We start from the raw sequence: 25581 nt of genomic DNA on the forward strand, positions 1-25581 counted from the left end.
TTTTGCCGTCATTAGTTAATAAAAAACAAAAGCACAGTGTTCAGGATACTTCTCAATAGCTCCTACTCTAGACCATTATTAACTTATATCAATCAATTTAATCCTGTATAAAATCTTGCACTCGCATTTCCTTAAGCTTTACTATTGTTCAACAGGGTGGCTGTTTGTTTTATTGTTAGTACAGAATTTTTTGCCGAGAATCTTGGTCCGGCTTTGTATAATGGTTGAGATAGGGAATGATCATACCGTATTATATTTATTTACAGAGGTTTGCTCTGTTTATTTGAGATTTTTTCTAAATGTATTAATAAACTTATTCCTCAGAAAATGTATCCTAAAATATGTTAATGTGCCCCCCACTCACCACTGCTATTCTGGTGTCTGGCCCTCACCTGGAAAATTTTCTGCGGGCGCCCTTGTTATTGGCACCCGTGAGCTAAGCAACAGCAAAAAGTATTTTGCTGTTTTTCCTTAGATGATTCCAGATGCTCGTTTGGAATGGTCATGTAGGTGAAAGATATAGGGGGAAAGAAGAAAAATGGGGAATAAAAAGGGGGAAGAAGAAAAAACGAGGATAATTCATCGTATTAGTACATATTCTTGATTTGACAGTGGATGGATTTAAAAGATATTTTTTTTGCATTTAAACTTGTGGTAAAGAGAAAAAAATTTATTGTCCCAGTCCATTTATTCAGTGACCATTATAACCCATAAAGTGTCTTTGTTTAAACATTTGGGGAGTGATGTACTTTCCCTCGCCCAGCTACTTACACAAAGCAGTAATATTACATGTCGGGCCTTCTTCACTTGCCTCAAGATCTCCAGCTAGCCACCGGAGAACTAATCAAACAGTTCGTGGTAACGAACTGTAAGTAAGGAGCGACCCGGCTCAATGGTAACCGAAACTCTAGAAAACGGGTTTTTGATATCAATAGATATATCAAAAGAAGCAGATTTCAATGTTGATTTCAAATATATAAGTTTCATCAAGTTTAGTTCTATCCATCAAAAGTTACGCTCGTGAGAAAATTTGGCTGATTTTCAAAAGAAAGGGGAAAGACCCCCTAAAAGTTACAGAACCTTAATGAAAATCACACCATCATATTCAGCGTATTAGAGAACCCTACTGTAGCGGTTTCAAGCTCATATTTACAAAAATGTGGAATTTTAATTTTTTGCCAGAAGAAAGATCACGGATGCTTGTTTATTTGTTCGTTTGTTTGTTTGTTTGTTTGTTTTTTTTTTTTTCCCCAGGGGTGATCGTATCGACCCAGTGATCCTAGAATATCGTGGGTGGGCTCATTGGAACGGAAATTAAAAGTTCTAGTGCCCTTTTTAAGTGACAAAAAAAATGCAGGGTAACTAGGCCCCCTTCAACACTTATTTTTTCCCCAAAGTCACCCAATTAAAATTTTGAGACAGGCATTTTGTTCAACATGGCCGAAAATATAATAAATATGTCTTTGAGGATGACTTAATCCCTCGAAGCTCCTAGAGAGAGGGCTAAAAGTTATGAAATTTACCCAATGTTAACATATAGAATTGGTTATTGGGAAGTATACAGAAGTTTTCAGGAGGTTTTTTTCTGGTAGTGGGAGGGAAGGGTGGTTCGGTGGTTATGTTGGAGGATCTGTTCATGAAGGAAGTTTTCTTGGGGGATGGGAAATTGCCATGAAGGGGGCGCCGGACTTGCCAGCATTATTTATTGGTTATTGGGAAGTATACAACCATTTTCAGGAAGGATTTTTTCTGGAGGGGGGGGGCTAGAGGAGGGGGTTACTCTGGAGAATATTTCTGTGGAGGAGGTTTCTTTGGGGTAAGGGACATTTCAATGAAGGGGGCGCCGGATTTCCGAGCATTATTTAAGAAACGATCAGAAATTAAATAAAAAAAAACAAGTTTTTTCAACTGAAATGTAAGAAGGAATATTAGAACTTAAAACGAACAGAAATTATAACGTATGTGAGGGGGTTCTCCCCCAAGTCAGTACCTCGCTCTTTACGCTACAGGTTTTTTTTAGTGCTTTCAAAAGAGCTATCTATTCTAATTAAACGGCCTTTGTGATTCAGGGGTTTCTGAATCAAAATTTTTTTTAACTTTTAACGTAAAGAGCGTGGTATTGACTAAGGGAGAACCCCTTCATATAAGTAATAACATATACGTAATAAAAAAAACAATAAAAAAACAAGCGATACGGCTCAATAGTAATCGAAACTTTTAAAAACGAAATTTTGATGTCAATAAATGTATCCAAAGAATGTGTGTATAATGCTGATTCTAAATATATAAATTTCATTAAGTTTAGCGTTACTCATAAACGGCTAAAAAACTCAGAAAATTTACCCGATTTTTTTAAGAGGGGGGAAACATCCCCTACAAGTAAAAGAATTTTAATGAAAATCACACCGTCAGATTCAGCGTATCAGAAAACCCTATTTCATAGGTTTCAAGCTCATATCTGCAAAAATCTGCAACTTTGTTTTATTTGCCAGAAGAAAAACATACGAATATAAAAGTTAGTTACGTAAGTTAATTTGTAAAGACATCCATTTAGCAAAAGAAAAGTAAAATTTTTATACAAATAAAAGCTGCATTAACTAAAAAACGATCAGAAATTAAATAAAAAAAACAAGTTTTTTAAACTGAAAGTAAGGAGCGACATTAAAACTTAAAACGAACAGAAATTATTCCGTATATGAAAGGGGCTGTCCCCTCCTCAACGCCTCGCTCTTTACGCTAAAGTTTTTTATTGTTTTAAAAAATAAAGTTGTGAGACAGAGTCAAACTTTAGCGTAAAGAGCGAGGCGTTGAGGAGGGGACAGCCCCTTTCATATACGGAATAATTTCTGTTCGTTTTAAGTTTTAATGTCGCTCCTTACTTTCAGTTTAAAAAACTTGTTTTTTTTATTTAATTGCACCTAGGGACGGTTGGGCTAGCAACCCTCCTCCTGAAATTACTTGCTACGATATTAATTGCTGAACGCTCATCAGTTCAAAATGTTACTATAATTTTAAAGTTTATTTTTAATATTAAGTACAAAAGAAAATGTTTTTTACAAAATTCGTTTTCAGTAAAGCGTCAATGACGCAGTAGGTTTTAGACTTTTACTGTGAGAGAAGGAGGTCATACCCAAACCCTTGTTTGTGATTATTTTTTTCGTTTCAAGCTTGATTTGCATGTTCAATTTAAGTTTCACTCGTTTTAAGATTTATTTATTAATTTACATTAATATCTATTGTACGTTTGATTGCATTGATTGTTTATTTAATTTCTGTTCGTTTTTAGTTTCATTTATGCTTCAATAGGAAATTTTTTTTTTTTGTTTTAAGCTTGATTTTCATATTCAATCGAAGCATTACTCGCTTTAAGATCTATTTATTTATTTATATTTTTTCATGTTGTATGTGTTTTGCTATGATTGTTTATTTAATTTCTGTTCGTTTGGGGTTTTATTTATTCTTTAATAGTAATTTCTTGTCGTTTTGATTTTGAATTTTAAAAGGTATTTGTATCTGTTGAGCTTAAGTTGAAAAGGGCCTTTACTTTTCTTGGAAAGACTTATTTTTAGGAAAGTTTTTTTTTATTTAATTTTAAAAAGATCAATCTGTAGGGAAAGGGAGGCTTGTGCTTGGTCCTTGTGTTTTGGGACCGCAGAGTGTGTAGTGGTTTTGTCAGCAAAGTGGTGCAGAGGGCTTGCAAGGCTGCCTCCCATGTCATTTTTGTAGATGAGGAAAAGCATGGGTCCCAAGACACTGCCCTGGCAAACCCCTACTATCACTAATATTTGCAGGAAACAAACCCGCCCTCTAGCCAGGAAGTGCAATGACGGGTGCCAGCCATCTTGTGCTTTTGCATGCTTTTCCAGTAAAAAAAAACTTTCCCACAGGAAAAAAAATTCTTAGATGAATAAGTCCCATGGGTATGTCACATTACAAAATTCCAAAATTTAGAGACATCACTTTTAATAACAATATAAAAACCTCACAAGAAAGACAATAAAGAAACAAAATAAAAGCTTCAAAATAAACTATTATACAATATTTTATACTTAAACCAGAGATGATGCAGTTTCATATATGCCTTTTGTAAAAAGAGGCTCTAAAAAAAGCTGTCTTAAAAGCTGCAATATTATTTGTTGCAACAGCATAGTTAGGCAACATATTCAATAAATTAATGGAACAGTTTACAAAAAAAAATGTCCAATTGTTGACTGATGTTATTTTAATGGGTTTCGCCATGTGGTAAATAATAGATGAACTTAAAGAAATCACCAGAAGAAATTTTACTATGAACAAACTGTTGCCAAAAATTAAGTACAAATAATGCAAAACAACAAAATTGGCAAATTTTGTGTATAGTCTAGGGCTATATCTAGGCACTAAGAGGGGGGGGGGCTGCAGTAGGTATTATCAAATTTAGGAACAAGAATAAACGATAGATTGAATAATGTTATTTTTTTTGTAGTTATTGTGGCTAATTCAGAAAAGAAATCCTACATCAAGATTACTTTTTAAAGAAATTAATCCACTATTTAATATTTGATTAAGTATTAGTGGTCTAACCCCTTTTGGCTAAATCAGCTTAATTCATACTATTGTCCAAAAGTTGGTTATACATTTTGGTACCAGTTTATTTTATTTTCTTAACCAAATACCATAATATCAACATTTTTGCTTTGTACCAACATAGCAAGACTCAAGGAAACACCGAAGTTGTAAATAGAATTAAAAGGCTCATCTTGTTTTGTAATCCTCTCTTGTGTGAGGCAACATCTCAATCAAGGCTGTAAAAAATGTTCCTGTTTGCAAGAAATGAATGTATATTATTACACAAAGTGCTTTTTTTATGGGGAATTTTTCAAATTTTGCTTTAAAATTCTTTCTCTCAATTTTATTTTTCATGAAAGGTAGATTGTTTGCTTGGACCACCTTCTCTGAACCCCAAACGAGGGCTCCAAAAATCTGTTCTAAGTTGATAATTTTGATAATGAATAATGCACATTATACTAGGCTATTTCAGTCCTTGCTACTTCACTAAAAAAAAATCTTTTGACTTTCAACACCAGGATTGTGGTGATACAATTTCCTGCATTAAATTCTCTTTTTTAATGCCCTTTTTTTATCCTTGGCTTTTAGGGACATCTTAGAATCTTTCAGACTTTTTCTTTAAATCTCGCATGCAAAAAGCTGCAAATTTTGCTAAGGAATGTTTTTATTTTCTCATTCTTGAATTTTCAGTAGATTTCTTTATCTGTTTTACTACATGTTGCATGATTTCTATTTTATTTTCAGGCTATAATGTCACAATCCTTGCGTATGGACAAACTGGGTCAGGAAAAACTCATTCAATGGGTACTGCTGATTTCACCTATAGTAGTGTCCAAGAAAGTTCGGGAATCTTACCCAGAGTAATAACGGACATATTTAGCTCCATGTCAAAGCATAGTGACATCAATTTCGGAGTCAAAGTGTCCTTCCTTGAGGTATGGTCATCATATTAAACTATTTTATTATGTATTTTAGAGCTAATTAATGAACTCAATGAAGTGTTTTTTTTATTTTTTTAAAATACTAAGCTTCTATATATTTTTTTAAAGTTTATTTGGAATTTTTTTGATAGAACAGGTTTCAAATAGAAGAGAAGCCACATTGAACTGAAAAATAATTTATCAAAAGAGAACATTCATTTCTAAAATGTACATGAGATGTAAAAATAATTGTTATAGTGCCCCATTAATGCAACTCCAGTGGAAATTTAGTATTTGTCATGTCCAAGAACTTTTTTTTAGATTTTATAGACATGGAGTTTTCCATTACTTCTTAGCTCAGCACTTGGGTTATTTTATTAATATGTTTGGCAACATTCCCAAGAAACTTTCTCAGATAATTAAAATGGAACAAGTATATGTCAGTCGAATTCACAACCTTGCAAAAGTAGTAATGGAAAATGTTATTCATGCTGACTCAGAAATTAAAATGTATATATATATATATATATATATATATATATATATATATATATATATATATATATATATATATATATATATATATATATATATATATATATATAAATGAAACCGGCTATAGTAATTCAACATATCCAAAACACATTATTTTTAAGGAATCTATAGAAAAAAGTTTGCATTTGTTTCTTTGGTCATATTTGTTCTTTTTGATGTTTTTCATGTTTAAAAAAAATCATTAATCTACTTTGGTAATACAATGAAAAAGCAGCAATAAAAAAAATCTTAAGTTAAAGAACTTAAGTTACTAAGGATACTAAAAATAAATCCTATTCTTCTAACTGAGTAAGTGGAAACTACACTGCCATAAATCTAAGACGTGCTTTAATGTGGATATTGTTAACATTATTTAAGATTAAACTTCAAATTATTAGTTAATTGACTTACCTACAAATACATCTTTTTATGAAGACCGATTATTCTATTCTGCTATGCTGTATTTATCCCTTTAGTTGTATTGATACACCAATACATAGTTGTATTGATACATCAATACATTTAGTTGTATTGATACATCAATACATCTTTTGCTGTATTGATATATCAATAGAATCCTTCCTTTTTTCTTATTAAAAAAATATAACTTTTGTTACTTAATATTTACATATTCCCACTTGCCTATATTTTTTCAATAGCATGACTGAACATGATTGTTGTATTACCCCATTGATTTTTGAGTTGATCAACAATCAGCTGCAGATAAATTGTTGAAATACACGTTTGGTTGGGCTTGTTTGTAAACAAGAAAAGTTTAGACTTACCTCATTTCACAATTCAATTTTTGCAACATTGGAGATAATTCACGCATCGAAAAAATCTCAATAATTGTATAACAACAACAAAAAATCTTTTAAAATATCCGTTTTCAGGTATGAACAGACCGAATATGGAACCAGGGGGCAAAAAATGTTTTCATTTTGATGTCCTTGGGACTTATAGCAACTATTTTTAAAGTATTATTTTCCAAATGGTCTCTTATCTATAAATCGTTTATGCAATATTTAAAAATGGGTAGATGGGTTGCTTAGATAGGTCTGAAGAGCACCAACCCTCAGAAAAATCACAAGGTTGTCAATTCAAAAATATATTCCTTTAATTTCTGACACTACTAAATTCTGGGATTTTTCCTTTCCCTCCCTCTACAGATTCATGACCTTTATTGTCTTAATTACGAGCATAAAAATGCAGTTATTTAATTGTTCCCAAAAAAATCATCACAAGGTAATGCACTGATTTAACCTTAGCCCTTCCCATCAAATATAATTCTCTGATTTTTCAGCTTCCCTATTGTACGTTTATTTTTGTAATAGTGAGCTGGAAATGTCCTCTTTAATCAGTTTAAATTGAGCCCAAAAATGTACTTATCTAATTTCAGACCCCCCAACTCCCCTCACACTCCCCATCAAATAATGTTCTCTGTCTTTTCGGTTTCCAAAATTTGGCTATATGCGTCTACTATATTGATGATGGAGTGTGGATGTTGTCGTTAAATTGGAAGGTTGTTTGCATTGAAGAAAAACAAATTTAAAAAGAACGAGAAAAGCTTGACAAAAAAAAACTACCAATCTGCAGGTTGGTTTTTGCAGCTACTCCCACTATGCTCCAGTCATGCTATTGCTCCTGAAATGCCATTTCAATATCGATACGATTCGTAATGAACATGCTGCAGCATCTTACATAAATTAACTCATAGTTGGTGCTTTACGTTTCACTTCAAAACAGCTTGCTCCTATTTTTATATTACTAGATTGCAACTGTGGATAAAGTTTCGTTTAGAAACCCGAGATGATTTAAATTTCTCGTAGGCTGAATGTTTTCAAGAATAAAAATTTATGTTTTCCATTCCTATATGGGTATACTATTGTTCTTTTTTTCTCGTAAGGTCTACGTTGATTTAATTAACACTTGTCAGGGGTATCACTGGGACAAAAATCTTCTAGTAAAGGACAAGCTTTGCTTAGTTAGTAAACTGTGTAGATAGATGAGGATCATATCCACGATTTTTGTTATGCTCCTCTCATAATGAAAGGAGCTATGCTCCAATCAAAATGAAACCACGTGAGTGGTGGCAAAATAAAAATATGGAAGTGTTAGGGTTGTTTAAGTTGTCCAATTTTAAGGATCCTGCAGGGAAAAGAAGGTTGCATTGAAATGTCAATGCCCTAGTTAATTGGTGACACAGCGTATATTGTTCAGGGGTATTACAGTTTTACAAAATCAATAAGTTTATAACATCATGAATTCCTCTTTTGTTTTTCTGATGAGGACTAATGTTAGAAAGACCTATTTTCACGTAAAAGAGGCAAATACCATGATTAACAATATTACAATTCAATATGTTTAATACAAAAAAAATTATTAAATGCGTTATTTGACAACATTCTTATCCACTAACTGTTTTATTGTCTTCTATTTGATCCCAAAACTTACAATGGTTTAACATTTGTATCTGTGATCTATCTTTTTTTTTTGTATCTCCAATGTAAAGAACTTCACGCCAACTTCTGTTTTTACAATATTTACTATAAATAGGTAATATTTTTGGTCAATACATATTTTTTTCTTTTTTTTAGTTGTACAAAGAGCAGTTATTTGACCTGCTCTCGCCTAAGCCTCGGTCTGAGGCTATTATCGAAATTAGAGAAGATGCTAAGGGAATCAAGCTTCCTGGGTTGTCTGAAATCGTTGTGACATCACCATCAGAGGCCCTAACATGCTTGGAATCGGTAATTTGTTCACCTCAATACAACTATAGGCTAGCATACTATACTAGAAAGGAAAACTTTTACATTTTTGTTGCAAGAGTTTTTCTGCTGTCTAATTATTTCGGCCATCCAATGACATTGCATTTCTTATGAAATATAGGTTTTTAGCAATTGTCCTTAAAAGATTTTTGGGACTTGAAGCAGTGGTGCAGCTAGGGATGGAGGTAAGGGGGATGGCTGTCCTCAGGCACAGCCTCTGAAGGGGTGCCAATCCGAGTTTTCTTACTATTTTGTTTACTTACTTTGTAGTAGTGATGATGGAGGGAGGGTAAAACTGACATTGTCCCCAGGAGCTAAAATTCATAGCTTTGCCTCTGACTTGAAGTTACTTGCACGTGTGAATCAATCAAACTGATTCCCAGAAAACAAAAATTAAAAAAAAATTCAGTGATAAGCCTTACATCAGTCAACTAATAACAACACTAATTTAAAATATATTAAATTTTCAGAAATGGTAATTTGTTGGAATCTAATAACTTGAAAAACACTAAAGAACAAACAATTCCAAAACATGCTTGACCCTGTTGTAAAAACAAGATCGGAATATTGCTTAATAGCAAACCGAAAAATTGGTATACTGAGGTGAAAAAAAAATGTGCGGCAGGAGACTTGACTTGTCGAATTTCAAACTACTAGAACCCCTCTGAAGTTATCAGTAAAGACCTTTACAGGTTCCTTTTTGCTTTTGGCCAAAGCCTTCTGGCATTATCTTACTAATTATCGGCTGATGCTATTTCCCATTTTTCTCTTTCATTCCCCACTGGAGATCGAAAAAATGGACTGAAAAAAGCATTGGCCCTTTGGATATCTCGTTTCCTCTTATTAGTGCTTTTAGCGACTTCCTTTTAAAGCTATTGTCTGTTCTTTTCAACGAGATTGCCGAATCAGGACAATATCCATAGATTCGAAAGCAGGGTTTTACAATCCCTTTAAAGAAGACAGACGGTAAGCCTGGCTTTGACGGTGTTCCTACTATATTCCTTACTCCTATATCCGCGAAACTATATGAAGGATTCCCTGCAGATTGGCTAAAGGACATATTTGATTTCTTTCTCGCCTGGGGCAATTCGGAAACCTTAATTCTACTTCAACCTCCCATTACGTTCTTTATTTTGTTCCATTAGGTAACCTATTCTGTTCATGTTGGGGAAATGGGCCTTGTCGTATCTTCGTGTAGGTATTTCAATCTCAGAGTTCAAATTTCCTCCCGTGAGCGTCCCGTAAATCGAGAAACATTCGGCGCCTAGTATTGACTAAATTTTAATTGAAAGGAATGAACAAAAGAGGTGAGAGGATAGTAACTTAGAATCCTTCTTTAAATGAGAGACTGAAACAAGAAGAACTCAGGAATAAGTGAAAGGAGAACTGAGGAAACACTTGACGGACAGAAATGACTCAATCCTAAACCGAGGAAGTGAAGCACAAGGGAGGATGGTAACTTGAAATTGCGTTTTAAAAAGGATGCTGGAATCAGAAGAAATCAGGAATTTATGAAAGGAGAAATCTGAAATCTGCGAAAGGAGAAATCAGGATATAGTCGACTAAAAAAAAATTTTCCATCTTAATCTGAAGAGCTGAAACAGAAGGAGAAGACTTCAACTTTAGTGTTTTGCAAATATTGGCGTGAACTGTACGTGTCAAATCTGCCGTTAGAAGGGTTCAAAAGATATATAAAGGTAAATAATAAATTGTAAAGCACTGAATAATTACCTATAAAATGAATTTAATTGATAAATTTGCATTCTCAAATGAAGAGAATCTCCTATTGAAATTTTTTAAATATCTAGTTTCTGTTTAGAATAATATTATGGTAATATACCAGTTACACTGCTAAAACATGGTTTTACTTCGAATTAAGATAGTTTGACGTATTGTCAACTAAAGTACTTCAAAAAATATATAATTGTAAAGGGCTTAAAGTGTTTAAATATTACAATTTCAATGCAAATACTATCAGAATGTAGCATAGTTATTGAAATATATGAAACGGTATGTGGAATTTCTCCTCCATTTTCTTATAAATTTCTTCGTAAAGGTCGGTATGTTATACCCAGATCTATTTTTGATTGAAATTAATTTTTACTTGAATTTTTTAAATAGAAACCGGGATGTGCAAGTAACTGATAGATAAGGCTAATGTGCATCAACATGCCAATATGCAAAATGAATGCCAATTACTAAATATCCCAAACTGAAATTGCAATCACTTGGATACACAAGTGCTCCTAAGAGGCAAAAAGCATATCATCCTCCTCCTGGTAAAAGAAAATTCCCTATTTCATGGAGAGTTGTTTTAATACTTGCCCCCTCCCCCCACGAAGCGGCCACCCATGCTCGTATGCGTCGGCAATTCTATAAATTGTGATAATAAGAAGTTTGAAATGACCAAGTTGCCACATTCTGGGCAGTGTCATTTTTTGTGTTTATCAAAGCCTTACTTTATTTTTAGGGATCCAAAGGAAGACAAATTGGTGCCACGGCGATGAATGACAAATCTAGCCGGTCCCATGCAGTGTTCACATTGACTGTTGACCAGTGGAAAGACAAGTAAGGAATATTTTATTCTTAATATACGTTTTTAACGTCATCTATAATGTAGACTTCTCAAATCTTTGTGAAAAACAAATTCTTAAGTTTATGTAGAAATGTTTGTCGAAGATCCCCCTCCTCCTAGCCTCCTCACCCTAGGATCAATACGTCGGTCTTGGTGTGGTCTTTAAATTTATGTTGTTTTTTTTTTCACTAAATAGTAGGCCTTGTAGATTAGACATGGGCTAGGTCTGTGTTTTGGCAAAAAAAAATTATTTGGTATACTCTTTTGCTTCGAAAATACATATACTCAAAATCTGTAAATTCTGGGGTTTTAAATGACATGCTATGCTATAATCATAACTATACAGTGTGTGGGATAGGGAGACGACGATACCCATATCTGGGGTGAAAATTTGTAAAACAATGGCCCTAAATACTCTTTTTCATTATAGGTCCTCCCCCAAGGAAAGATCCTCCGCCTCTCCCCGTTCCTCTCAACTCCAAAATTGGGGCAAGTATTTTGTAAACGACTATCCAATGTCTAATAAGACTTAGATTTTGGAAGACAGGAATTTATTTAATGTCATTATAGTCGTCTTAGATTTAGATAAATTTTAGTTGTACTAAAATTGTGCTTATTCAATCTCACTGCACTTATTTCAGGTTTTAGATACATTTTAATTTTTTTTTTTTTTTTCATATACTACTTTGGAAAAAAAATCAAAAGAAATTAAAGAACCATGTTGAAACATAAACCGATCACAAATAAAGTTAAGCAACACTTCAAACTCAAACCAAACAGAAATTGTTATGAATGAAGAAATGAAACCTAAAACGAATATGAATTAAAAGAAATAATCGGACCAAATGTAAGGGTAACAGACATAGATTTGAATGAGTAGATGAATCGTAAAACCAACTCGGAAATTACCCCAAACCCCTAGAGGCCAGAGCTTGATTTTCGCTCAACTGGAAACGAATTTGTTTTTCAAGAACTTTGTTTTGTATGTATTATACAATTAATAACGACACAAAAATCAATAATATCACAAGGCTAATCAAAGTTTACTAAAGAGAGCTATCAAAAATAAGTGAAGGGCTACACTCTGCCCCCTGTCAAAATCTGTAAACGATTCGGGTGTCCTTAGTATGTTACTGAAAACGAAATGTGTTTCGAAGACTGTTGTTTCATTCAGTGGCGTAATTTCGTCAAAATCCTATGGGGAGGAGCAAAGTTGGAGCCATTTTTTCCAAATCAAGTCAAAATGATAGTGAAAACTGAAAAATGAGCCATTTGGTACCATGAAAGTACCATATAGTACTATAAAAGTACTATAAAGATACTTTATAGTACTACAAAGGTAAATATATACTTAAGAAAACTGATCCGTTTCTGTTGATGCTTGAATTATGCAGGCTTATGTCAGTTTTGACAAGATTTTTGAAGAAACTAAGTTTCAGCTGGGGGGGGGGGGCGGGGTGTGCAGATTCAGGTCTGAAGGGGGCAAACCGAGATATGTGAGGGGCAGTTGCCCCCCTGCCCCATAGCAAATTACGCCCCTAGTCTCATTCGTCAATCCATCGACCACAGAAAAGAATGAAAATCACGATAATACTCATGACTAATGAAGGTATATTAATTGTTTAAATTAATTGCATGTCGTAAGGAAATCCCAAACTGCTACTATCTTGTATAATTTTTGGGATGGAGGAGGAGCGTGCGTAGTTGTGTTGGTCTCAGGCGGCTTGGTGCTGTGGTGAGTTGTTAGTAGTAGTAGTAGTTTAATATAGTAAAGAGAAACTTTAAGATGAATTTTGTTTTCAGTAAAGCGAAAATAACGCTTTTTCCTCTAGACGGTTCACTAGGGTGGTATTTCTAAATTTATTTTCGGTCATTTCTTTTTGCTTTAAGTTTGACTTGACTATTCATTTGAATTTCTTTTCGTTTCAGGGCTTACCTATTCTTTTATAGTAGTATCTGTCATCGTTATGAATGATTATTTATTTTAATATTTGTTGGTTTGGGGTCTTGTTTTTTTTTTTTTTTGCTTGGTTTAAGCTTTGGAGAACCAGTATTTTTTTTTTCAGGTGTATTTGAGTATTTTTAGCCTAAGCTTTTAAGAATGTAATTTTTGGGCTGATCACAAATATCAGTTTTTGGACCGGATTTTGCGGGGATCATGTCCCCAAACTATTTTTTTATAATATTCTCATTTTGGCCTGGAGACTTCCGGCTACAAGCTCCAAACTGATCAAGGTCAGCAAATTTTTGGCCCATTTTTATATCCTTGAATGCACTTCTTCCTCCCAAAAAGATGTTTGGTCCCATAGCCGAGGAAACAATTCCTCCAAGTTTCAGAATAAACATGCAATTTGCAATCAAGAAACTGCATTCAGAAGAAACGGGTTTTATAGCCCTAACTAAAAAAATATTTGCTTTTTTTCTGGCCCTATTCTCGGGGGCATCAAGTTTTATTTTAAATTTTTTTGCGTTCATTGGGGTTTTTACGGTCCAAGGTTATAAGGATAAAAATTATCCCTTTTCGGTGCCTCCTTTTTGGAGGATCTGTGCCCTTAAAATAAGGTTTGTTTTGTAAAGAAGGGCTGCTTGGCCTCGGGACTTACAGTTTTAAGTTTCAAAAGACTGAGAATCAAAAGTTTATTAACGCTATTTTGGATCTTTGTCGGGCTCCATGTCCGGGGGAACTAATATTTGTGTTTCTACTTTTACTGCTGCATCCAGGTCCCCTTAGCCTAAGGACTTAGGATGTATGTTTTGAGCTAATCTGTTTGAAAACTTTTTTGGATATTTGTCAGACCCTGTTTTTGGGAGTCCTTTGCCCCAAACATTTTTTCTGTACATTAGGCGCCTTTTGGACCAAGGACTTATGGCTGTAAATTTCAAACTGGGTAGGAACAAAAATATTTTAACCTATTTACGGCTCCCTAACATCCGCTCCCGATAAAAATACGTGTTCCTCTTGGTACTGGAAACGAACTGAAAGTTTCAAGTTATTTGGACTCCCAAGATCAAATGTATACCCCTTTTTCAACTATAAAATCTGTCGCTAAACAATTTGTAATTTACTTAGTTTACGACCCTTACCCTAGGAAATGGAGAGCAGGTCGTCTACGGGGCCATATTTATTGATTGTCGACAACTTTGAGCAAAATGACTATCTTATTAATGTATCAAGTATCATGAGACGTTACGGATGGGCTGCTACCAAAAAGAATGGTTGCCCTCCAATCGCTTTCAAAATTTAAAAATGGCCCTAAGACTTTCAAGTTTTAACAAAACGCCCTCTAAAGTATCTATGGCTACTCCTTTCATATGTGGTGACCGGAAAAGAAAAACAAATAGACAATAATGCTTGGGAGGCGCGTGGCTCTTTACTTGGACAACGCTAAAGCATTGTGTTGTTGCTGCAATTATGTAAACCAAGAAGTTTGTATTATTACTTTAGATAGATAATTAATGGCTTCTCTTAGGACAATACTTACTTTAATGTCTTGTCAAACTCAATGAGCAAGTCAAATGAAAGGAATTGCATACCCCTTAGTATTATGTCCTCTGATATCCACTAAAATGGTAGTGGAAGTTAAAAAAGTGGAAGTTGTCTCTGAAGTTAAAAAAAAAATTATACCATGATTTAATTCAAGCAGTTAATAAATAATCTGATGTCCGCTTTGGGCTGAAAAGACGTGAATCGTATTATTTTCCAAAATGCAGTCCTGTCATTTTTATCGAGGTTGCTCTAAAACCAGTTTCAGTCGCCATTCAAAGTAGCTGCACTCGCGAGCTACTTCCAAAATGTGATTAGTTACCCTAATGAAACGGTTCCTTTTTAGTAGAGTCTTATTAACCGCTCTTCGTTGTATTTCTGTATTTTGCACCAACATTTTACATATCTTCTTTAATATTTCATCGGATCCGATTAGATTAATTTAAATTAATTTAATTTATATTGAATTAAATATAGCAAGCAAAAGAAAAGGAATTGCAAATCTCTCAGTACTCATATATACATTTCTCAGCAATCAGCAATATATTCCAGAGGGATGCCATATATATATATATATATATATATATATATATATATATATATATATATATATATATATATATATATATATATATATATATATATATATATATATATATATATATATATATATATATATATATATATATATATATATATATATATATATATATATATATATATATATATATATATATATATATATATATATATATATATATATATATATATATATATATATATATATATATATATATATATATATATATATATATATATTATTTGAAAAAAACTACGTTTTCTAAAGAGTTAAAGAGGCTGAGTTACAAGGTCGAACCTTAAAACGTACAGGGATTAGGAGGCACAGTTGGGGGCTGCCGCCCCCCAAACCACCCGCTTTCGCACCCTTTAAATAAAAAAAAGTTCTTTAAACTGAAAGTAAGGAGCGACATTAAATCTTATAACGAACAGAAATTATTCCGTATATGAAAGGGGCTGTGCCCTCCTCAACGCCTCGCTCTTTACGCTAAAGTTTTTATTGTTTAAAAAAAGAGTTGTGAGAAAGTCAAACTTTAGCGTAAAGAGCGAGGCGTTGAGGAGGGCACAGCCCCTTTCATATACGGAATAATTTCTGTTCGTTTTAAGATTTAATGTCGCTCCTTACTTTCAGTTTAAAGAACTTTTTTTATTTAAAGGCTGCGAAAGCGGGGTTTGGGGGCGGCAGCCCCCAACTGTGCCTCCTAATCCCTGTACGTTTTAAGGTTCGACCTTGTAACTCAGCCTCTTTAACTCTTTAGAAAACGTATATTTTTTTCAAATAATTTCTGCACGTTTTTGTACAGTTTATTACTTATTATGGCTTGACTAACTGTTAGCTGATCGTGTCAGGAGTTAAAGTTGGGGGCTGCCGCCCCCAAACCCCCGCTCTTCAACATTCTTGTGTTAAGACTTTTAATTCCTGATTACTCAAATCACGTCGTACAGGGTGCCTCCCAATCCCTGTACGTTTTAAGGTTCGAACTTATGACTCAGCCTCTTTAACAGCCCCCCAACTGTGCCTCCTAATCCCTGTATGTTTTAAGGGTCGACCTTGTAACTCAGCCTCTTTAACTCTTTAGAAAACGTAATTTTTTTCAAATAATTTAGAAAAGAAACTGAGTTTCTTTTTTAAAGTTTAAATTCAGTATATAAAAAATTTGCTCTGACGGTGAATCGAACCCGGGTTTTCCGCCTGACAGGCTGGAGTATCAAGCGCAGGACTAAAGAGACACAACTGTAATTGTTTTTTGGTAAATGGAATCTATTTTCGACGCAAGCAAATTCCCACAAAACTTGATATTTGGTTTTTGGAAAACAGGGAAGGAGTGATCAGATTGAGCTGAAATTTCGAAAATAAGCTTCCAGGCCCCAGGAAAGCTTATGCTCTAAATTTCAGCCCGATCAGACAACGTTAAAGGGGGGTTGTGCTGGGAAAAATTAACATGGGCTATTATAGGAAAACGAGGTTTTTCGTAAATGTAAATTCGGTGGATAAGTTTTTCGGTCTGAAAATATCAAAAGGCCATAACAGGTCGAATTCTGCTTCGAATGAGTCCTCATTCACCCGGATAAGTTGCCAACTGTGGCCTGTAGGCGTGGATAAGAAAAAAAAGAAATGAATTTTAAGTGGCTATATTTGTTTTTTTGAAAACAGGGAAGGGGTGATCGGATTGAGCTGAAATTTCGAGGATAAGCTCCCAGGCTTAACCTCTAAATTTCTGCCCAATCGGACAACGTTAAAGGGGGGCTGTGGTGGGAGGGTCGAAACTTCCGGTCCAGTTTACCCCATGAAGATAAAGTCGGAAGAGGATTAAATTTTGCAAGTTTCTTAGTTTGAGCTTGGGCTACAAAATGCGATTACCGCCGTCTCTCTGCGACCTCTAGGACCTGAAATCGCTTAACATTGTGGTGGGTCGCCTCTTTATAGAGGCACAACTGTGCCTCCTTGATATACATATATATATATATATATATATATATATATATATATATATATATATATATATATATATATATATATATATATATATATATATATATATATATATATATATATATATATATTATATGTGTATTGTTGTTGTTTTTTTCTCCGATGCCAACTTAAATATCCACTCGTATCAGATTTCCCTGCTCTTTGCTGTTTCCTCCTTAATCTGTTTTTTTTAGTGCTCTGTTTATGTCATCTCAATTTCATATGGTGGATTTAGCTGGGTCAGAAAGAGTGGCCAAGACGAAGGCCACCGGAAATAGATTTCAGGAAGGAATTAAGATAAATGCAGGGTTGTTAGCACTTGGCAACGTTATCTGCAAACTGGGAGCAGGTGACTCGAAGCATATTAGCTATAGAGATTCAAAATTGACACGTCTTCTTCAAGGTAAACTTAATGTTGTCTCACTTTTAAGTTATTTTCAGATTAATTTTTAAAGAAATTTATATATTTTGTAATTGCTATGTATTAGACTTTATCCATGGGTGGACTAATTCCTAAATAAGTTGGACGCCTTGCCGAATTTAGATCCCTGGGTTAGAGGTCTGGCTCAAATGTAGTGTCCACGGATCGGCTATGATGTCTGAAAGACCTGTATCACTCTTTAGTCTTGTTAATGTAACCTAATCTTGTATAGTGAAGTTGATATTTTTTTTTATCTTTTGCTATGTCCCAGGAGTTAGTCTTCTAGATTCTATCGCGCTCCTGATAAACTGCCAAGAGAAAATTCTGTCAAGATTAGTTTGTCTTTTATAATATTATTTTGCAAAAATTCCTGTTGTCCTGTTCCTTATGGTCAGGTTACGGCTTTGTATAATTGTATGTTCTTTATTCTATCCCTCTTTCAAAAGAATGTCACGTGCTTGCAAATTGTGAATGAGAATAATGTTCAGGTTTTTAAGCTAAGTGTCTTCTTAACTGTAATATCTCCTGTGTACAGTACAAAACACGGAGGAATTTTATCCATTAGGAAAACTAGGCTTTTCTAGAATTATTATTATTTTTTTTTTCAAATACCCATAAATCATCTATACCGAATAAACACCAAAACTACCTATTCTCCAAACTACCAATAACACCCATATTCAAACCCAAAATACCCATAAATTATCAAATATCCATGCATTGTCCTTCCCAAAAAAGCTTAGATCCCGGAGGAACAAGTGGTTCGAAATACCAGGGATTTGTTCGTGGTTATTTTAAGAGTAATTTAAGCTTTTTATTGCTTTTTTTATGACTTTAGTAATTTGTGCAAATAAAAGAGCATATTTTTGGGTTAAATAGATTGATATAGGCCAAAAGCCAAGTAAGGGGCTGGCAACTTCCCGAAGTTGGGATAAAAATGCCACAGACAAGGTTAAAAGCAGAAGATAATGCGGAAAGAAAATTACCAGCATGCAATAGCCGAGTGCTTAACCTCTAGAAAGTGGAGGGGATCTTGCGTTATGATACCAGTTCGTAACCTGAGAGCTGAACTGTCCTATTCCGAAAGAAACCAAAATTTTTAGGTCTTCTAACCCCTAGTATATTGAATAGTCTGTGGGGGAATTCTGTATGACTGTCTGTTACCTAGTAACACTAAACTCCAGTTTTATCCTGATTGACGTGTCAGCACTTTTCCTAAGAGTTAAATTATAGTATGAGTAAAGTTATCCTACCCTACCCTGCTTATGTGTTTTTACTATAATTGGCTGCCGAAGAAAAAATTAAATTGGTATAAATTTATTAACTGGGCTATACAACCTTCAACAAGAAGCGTTCAATATCTTGATTTCATCTTTTTCGGAATGATCCTTTTGGTAGTAGGGCTGTTCCGCTCTCGGGTAACGAATTATGCAATTTTTGGTTGCCCGGGTGAATAGAGGAAAGTTCGTTGGTAAGTTATCAAATCTACGTTTCTTTTCTTAATATTTGGCTTTGTTAGTCTCTTGGCAACCATGTACGAAAATTAGTTGTCCTTTTTTGAATACTTTTAGCTACCAAAATATTTTATTTCATTCTATTTCTCCTTATTTTTCCCGTCTTTTTCTTGCATTTTAGGATTTCTTTTTACTCCTTTTTCTTTTAGATTCTTTGGGTGGGAACTCCTACACGCTGATGATTGCCTGTGTCGGACCAGCAGACTATAACATGGACGAGACTATTTCAACAATACGTTACGCAGATCGAGCTAGAAAAATAAAGAATAAGCCTATTAAGAATCAAGATCCTATGCAGATGGAACTTGACATTCTTCAAAAACAAGCAAGTTTTGACTTTATTTTTCTTTAGCTTTTACGCAGTGGACTGATGTTGCATTTTAAAAAGCTTATTCACTTCAAAATTTAGTTATATAGTTTTTGTATAAATTTGGAAAAATATTTTACTATGTTTTCTAGAGATTTTCTAGCAAGACTTGCTTGGAGGACAAACAACCTCTTTTAGATGAAACAGCAAAGCTGGAATCCATATTATCCTGCTGTTTGATGATTAAATAAAATTGAGTAGTATATGATAGAACTCAGTTTAAGAGCCTCTATCAGGTAGTAATTTTGAAGAGTTCTAGAGCCCCCCCCTTCCTTCCTTGCGCCCTAACAAGTTTCTAGAAAACAAATAAAGAGCTACTACTTTTGTTTCGTTGCTATTTTGTGTCGCTGGGCTAAAAATATGAATCAATGCCTAAAATTTAAATCAACGATTTCGCTCATGAATTCTTGAAAATAAAATCCGTCCTGAATAGTTTTTCCACTTCAAAATCGAAATAGTAAATTCAAAGCCTGAACGGTCCAGACCGGTTCTAGATTTTGAAAAATAAAAGAAAAAGAACAGTTTATCTGACAATCAGATTTTTATGTGGGCCCGAATCGCGATCCAAAGTTTTAAAGTATTTATCACAATGCTCTAGTTTGCCCTGAATTTCTAAGTTTTGTGGTTTTTTAGTTTTGATAAAACAAATGATAAAAATCATATTATTTTAATTCGTATGTAATTAAAACGAAATGAAAGCGCTGTAAAGAATAGGTAAAGAATTTGGTTAAGACAGTAATCGTTGATAATTTTATTTTTATACATAGACTAATAGAAGTCTGAATGTTTTGACCTCACATCATGAAGTCTCCTTCCTTTTCCATTTTTTTCTCCTTTGACAAAACCTATTTGGATGTGAAGCCGAAATACTCGGACTTTTGTTATATTATGTATAAGTTTTTTTTAGATTATATATGAAAGGCAGCATGGTCTCTGGAAATATTTGCATTCTTATGACTTATTATAACTCACTAGTTATGACTGGTAAAAATTAGTAATAACTCATCTGAATCTGGCAATTTTTTAAGTCTACTATAGCCCCTCCCTTCCTAGGTTCTGAACAATTTTACAAAATTGGTGAAAGCTCTTCTGTTTTGGTTATAAGGGAGACCGGAAATAACTGGAAAGTTACAAACTCTTGGCACCATCTTAACCTCGATGAATTCACTATCACCTGAAACCAGTATGGATTTCCTACCTTCAGGCATTCAGGAATGGCCAAGCATTGAAAATTCTGAAAAGAATTGCAAGACAACCATAAAAACTTACTTTTCAAACTTTTTGAAGAAAACTCAGTTATCTTGATCAAACTTCACTCACATGTGGGCTGCTAGATGGCAGTTCTTCAGTTGCGTTTTCAGATTTTTTATTTTATTTTTTTTTTCAGAGGTACTTCATATGGAAGGGGTCGTCGTATAAACTTCAAATAGGGTTCATTCGATTGGAAATAAAGAGTTCTAGTGCCCTTCGTAAGAGTCAAAAGTGATCGGAAGGCAACTAGCCCCCCCCATGCCTTTTTATCCCCAAATAAATGTAATAAAAATTATGGGATAGCCATTTTGTTAAAAATATTTCAAAGATCACATAACAAAAAGTCCGGTGTCGGTCAAACCCACCCAGGGCCCGGGGGCAGGCGTTTTAAGTTATGCCCTGGGGGCAAATATGGTTCTTATAAAAGGGATGCATGTATTAACTTCAGAGAGGGCTCATTTGATTGAAAATTAAAAGTTATAGTTCACTTTTTCAGAGTCAAAAGAGATCGGAGGGCAACTAGCCCCACCCCATGCCCTTCCCCCCCCAAAAGCATCAGATAAAAATTTTGAGATAGCCATTTTGTTAAAATTGTTCAAAGGTCAGATAACAAAACTCCGATATCGACACAATTGCCCAGGACCCGGGGGCAGGCGTTGTAAGTTATGCCCTGGGGACATATAAGGTTCTTATAGAAGGTATGCTAGTATAAACTTCAAAAAGGGATGATTTGATTGGAAATTGAAAGTTCTAGCTCACTTTTTAAGAGTCAAAAGTGATCGGAAGGAAGCTAGCCCCCCCCCCCCATGCCCTCTTTTTCCCAAATACATCCGATACGAATTTTGAGGTTGTCATTTTGTTCAAAATGGTTCAAAGATCATATTAAAAAAAACTCCAGGGTCGACACAACCCTCGGGGCCCGGGGGCAGGCGTTTTAAGTTATACCATGGGGGTAAATATGGTTGTTATAGAAAGAATGCTTGTATGAACTTCAGGGAGGGCTCATTTGATTGGAAACTAAAAGTTGTAGTTCACTTTTTCAGAGTCAAAAGAGATAAGAGGGCAACAAGCCCTCCTCACCCCTTTTTCCAAATGCCTCAAATAACAATTTTTGAGATAGCCATTTTGTTAAAAATAGTTCAAAGGTCAAATAACAAAACTCCGATGTCGACACAATTGCCCAGGGCCCGGGGGCAGGCGTTGTAAATTATGCCCTGGGTACATATAAGGTTCTTATGGAAGGTATGCTCGTAATAACTTCAGGGAGGGGTCATTTGATCGGAAATCGAAAGTTCTAGTTCATTTTTTAAGAGTCAAAAGTAATCGGAGGGAAGCTAGCCTCCCCGCCCCCCCCACTCTTTTACCCCAATAAATCAGATACGAATTTAGAGGTATCCAATTTGTTAAAAATTGTTCAAAGATCATATAACAAAACTCCAGGGTCGACACAACCCAGGGCCCGGGAGCAGGCGTTGTAAGTTATGCCCCGGGGGATTATACGGTTCTTATGGAAGGGATGCTCGTATAAACTTCAGAGAGGGCTCATTTGATCGAAAATTGAAAGTTGTAGTTCACGTCAAAAGAGAACCAGGGGAAACCAGCCCCTCCCCCACGCCCTTATTTCCCCAAACCCATCCGATAAAAATTTTGAGATAGCAATTTTTTTTAAACAGTTCAAACATCAGATAAGAAAAATTCTGGTGTTGATACAACCTCCCAGGTCCCGGGGGCTGGCGTTGTAGGTTATGCCCTGGGGGTATGTGTGATTCCTATGGAAGGAATGCTCGTAGAAACTTCAGAGATGGCTTAATTGATTGGAAGTTGAAGTTGTAGTTCCCTTTTAAGGGTCAAAAGTGATCGGAAGGCAACTACCAACTCCCCCCTCTATGCCTTTTTTCCCCAACCCCATCCGATAAAAATTTTGAGATGACCATTTTGTTAAAAATAGTTCAAAGGTCATATAACCAAAAATCCGGTGTCGACACAGCCCCCAGGGCTCGGGGGTATGCGTTGTAAGTTATACCCTGGGGGCAAATATGGTTCTTATAGAATTGATGTGCTTATAAACTCCAGAGAGGGCTCGTTTGATTGGAAATTAAAAGCTATAGTAGTTACATTTTTCTGAGTCAAAAGAGATCGGAGGGCAACTAGCCACTCCCCCCTCCACGCCTTTTTTCCCCAAACCTATCGGATAAAATTTTGAGATGACGATTTTGTTAAAAATATTTCCAACATCAAATATTAAAACTCCGGGGTCGACACGACCCCCAGGGCCCGAAGACAGGTGTTGTAAGGTATGCCCTGGGGGCATATATGTTTGTTATAGAAGAGATACTCGTATAAACATCAGAGAGGGATCATTTGATTGACAATTGAAAGTAGTTTACTTTTAAAGAATCAAAAGAGATCGGAGGGTAATTTGCCCCTCACGCCCTTTTTTTCTCAAACCCATCCGATAAAAGTTTTTAGATTGCCATTTTGTTAAAAATAGTTCAAACATAATGCAATAAAAACTCCAAGGTTGACACATATCCCCAGAGCCCGGGGGCAAGTGTTTTAAGTTATGCCTCGGGGCATATAAGGTTTTTATGTAAGGAGAAATCGTATAAACTTCAGAAGTGGCTCATTTCATTTTAAATTGAAAGTTCTAGTTATCTTTTCATGAGTCAAATGGTATCGAAGGGCATTAACCCCCCCCCCCTCCGCACACACACCTTTTTTTCCAAATTCATCCGATCAAAATTTTGAGATTGATAGTTTGTTTGAAGTAGTCCAATGATCAGATAAAAAAAACTTCGGGGTCAACATACCCTCTCCCCAGAGCCCGGGGGATCGGCTGTAACTTATGCTGCGGGTGCAAATAGAGTGGTTATCACTTATGTCAAGTCATTTTAGTTTTTTGTAATTTATTTTTTTATATTACTAAGTTTTAGATAATAGAAAACGAAAGGTCATAAAGGCAATAAGGCTTTGATGTTTTATTGTTTTTTTAGTTGTGCACTAAGATTAGTGAAAACAGGGCCACCACAGAAAGGTTGTGCACAACCAACCCCCTAATATCCTCCCATTTGCAGCGAAATTGGAAGGATGGATCGATATACTGCTTGTAGAATTTTTTTTTCTTTGAAAAACTTCTTTTTCAGAATTTTTTTTCTAATTAATACACAAAAAGGTGAGTGTTCCAGTTATAGTGGTGTCCCATTTATAGCCGGTCTCCTCTAATATTTTTTTTTGTTATTTCTTTTTTTTTCTAAGCCTTGTTTCTTGAGGGTTCAGAATTGGAAAAATCTGTTATCGTACTTGAAGTTCAGTTAATAGTTAAAATTAATTTTATATAAAACTCTATGAAATTAATTTCAATTAATTATAGTTTTTACCTGTTATTTCTGTACCTCCTTCAGTATGCTCTGAGCAATTTTACGAAATTAGCTCTACCTTTTTTTAATGTTTTTTTATTATTCTTTTTTCTTTATTTTTCTCTGCCTTTTTTTATTTCTCATTGAAATTAGTCTTTTCACTCTCTCTTTTACAGTTAAAATAAAAAAATTACCTGTTATTAAATTTGTATTTCTATTACTTACTGAAGTTAATTTCAGTTCATTATAATTTTTACTTGTTATTTCTTTTTCAGTTGATTATAAAGGAAGAGGCAATATAGTCTATGAAATCATTTAAATTATTATTATCGTAACAATTATTTAAATATCAATAATTTAATAATTATTAGCTTTTGATTATTTAATTGTAAAAAAAAAAATTCTTATGATCGTTAATATGAAAATGAGTAATAACTTAACCCGTCAATTGCTCTTGTGTTCTGTAGCCCCAGTGTTTTCTCTCCATGCTCTGAAGGATTTAAAGAAAGCAGCGTTACTTCTTTTTTTCTGGTTTTAATGTTGTTTTAATGTTTAGTTTCTTTTTCTTTCTTTTTTCTCTGCTTTTTGCCCCAATTTTCATTGAAAATATTCTTGTCACTTTCTTCTGCAGTTTAGGAGTGTTTGAATTTGCGATTTATGAATCGAATAGGAGAAAAGTATTCCTTTATAGAGTGTTTTTTTTTTAGGTTAAGACTCTGGAGTACCAACTGGAAAATTGTGGAACGGGAGCAGCGAATTACGAAAATACAACCGAAGCAATGCAGCTTCGTGAGCGTATTCGTTATCTAGAGAACGAGAATGGCAGCTTAAGTACAGCCTTAAGTTCAGCTATTGAGCAAAGTACAATCAATGAGGAGAAGCTGATGTACCTTGAGAACACCAACGCAGAATTAAAAAAACGTTTGGAAGAGCTCCAGAATATGGCTAATGTCACGTCTGAAATATTAAACAAGACAGTTGATGTTACTCATGAAGCTAATCAGCCACTGGTGAAACACATGAAAGAAGTGAAAGTACACATATCACTAATTCAGGTAGGAATTTTTTATGATATAAACTCAATTTAGTCACGTTTATAGCTTAGTTTTGGGACTCAGTTTAAAACTTTAGTTTCAGGAGTTGAGACTCTTAGACTCAGTTTTAAGCTTTTTAAAAACTGATAAACTTTTAATAATTCTATTTTCTCGAGGCAAAGGCCATAACCATTCCAGATATCAAAATCTATTCTGGTAAGCCCAAAGGGCCGTAACCGCAAAGGCTGCTAAGGC

The 25581-nt window shown here is 34.6% G+C and overlaps 1 protein-coding gene across 1 annotated transcript; it reads left to right on the forward strand.

Moving 5' to 3' along the window:
- The first annotated feature begins 475 nt into the window (after positions 1-475).
- LOC148949078 (chromosome-associated kinesin KIF4-like) lies at positions 476-25380 on the forward strand. Its single transcript, XM_089093707.1, has 7 exons — positions 476-506; positions 5293-5483; positions 8600-8752; positions 11241-11338; positions 17578-17786; positions 19468-19643; positions 25000-25380. The coding sequence occupies exons 1-7, from the start codon at positions 476-478 to the stop codon at positions 25378-25380; spliced, it is 1239 nt and encodes a 412-aa protein (XP_088949833.1).
- The last annotated feature ends 201 nt before the right edge of the window (positions 25381-25581 follow it).

This window comes from Artemia sp. Qi Xiang Cuo, chromosome 8 (assembly GCF_049724085.1).
Source record: "Artemia sp. Qi Xiang Cuo chromosome 8, ASM4972408v1, whole genome shotgun sequence".
In the NCBI taxonomy this organism is placed as follows: Eukaryota; Metazoa; Arthropoda; class Branchiopoda; order Anostraca; family Artemiidae; genus Artemia; species Artemia sp. Qi Xiang Cuo.

What these genes read in the sequence shown, in the direction of transcription:
- LOC148949078 (XM_089093707.1), top strand. Translation starts at nt 476, where the DNA reads ATGATTCCAGATGCTCGTTTGGAATGGTCAT. An exon ending in TGCTCGTTTGGAATGGTCAT is followed by an intron (nt 507 to 5,292) that starts GTAGGTGAAAGA and finishes TTTTATTTTCAG; the next exon opens with GCTATAATGTCACAATCCTT. An exon ending in TCAAAGTGTCCTTCCTTGAG is followed by an intron (nt 5,484 to 8,599) that starts GTATGGTCATCA and finishes TCTTTTTTTTAG; the next exon opens with TTGTACAAAGAGCAGTTATT.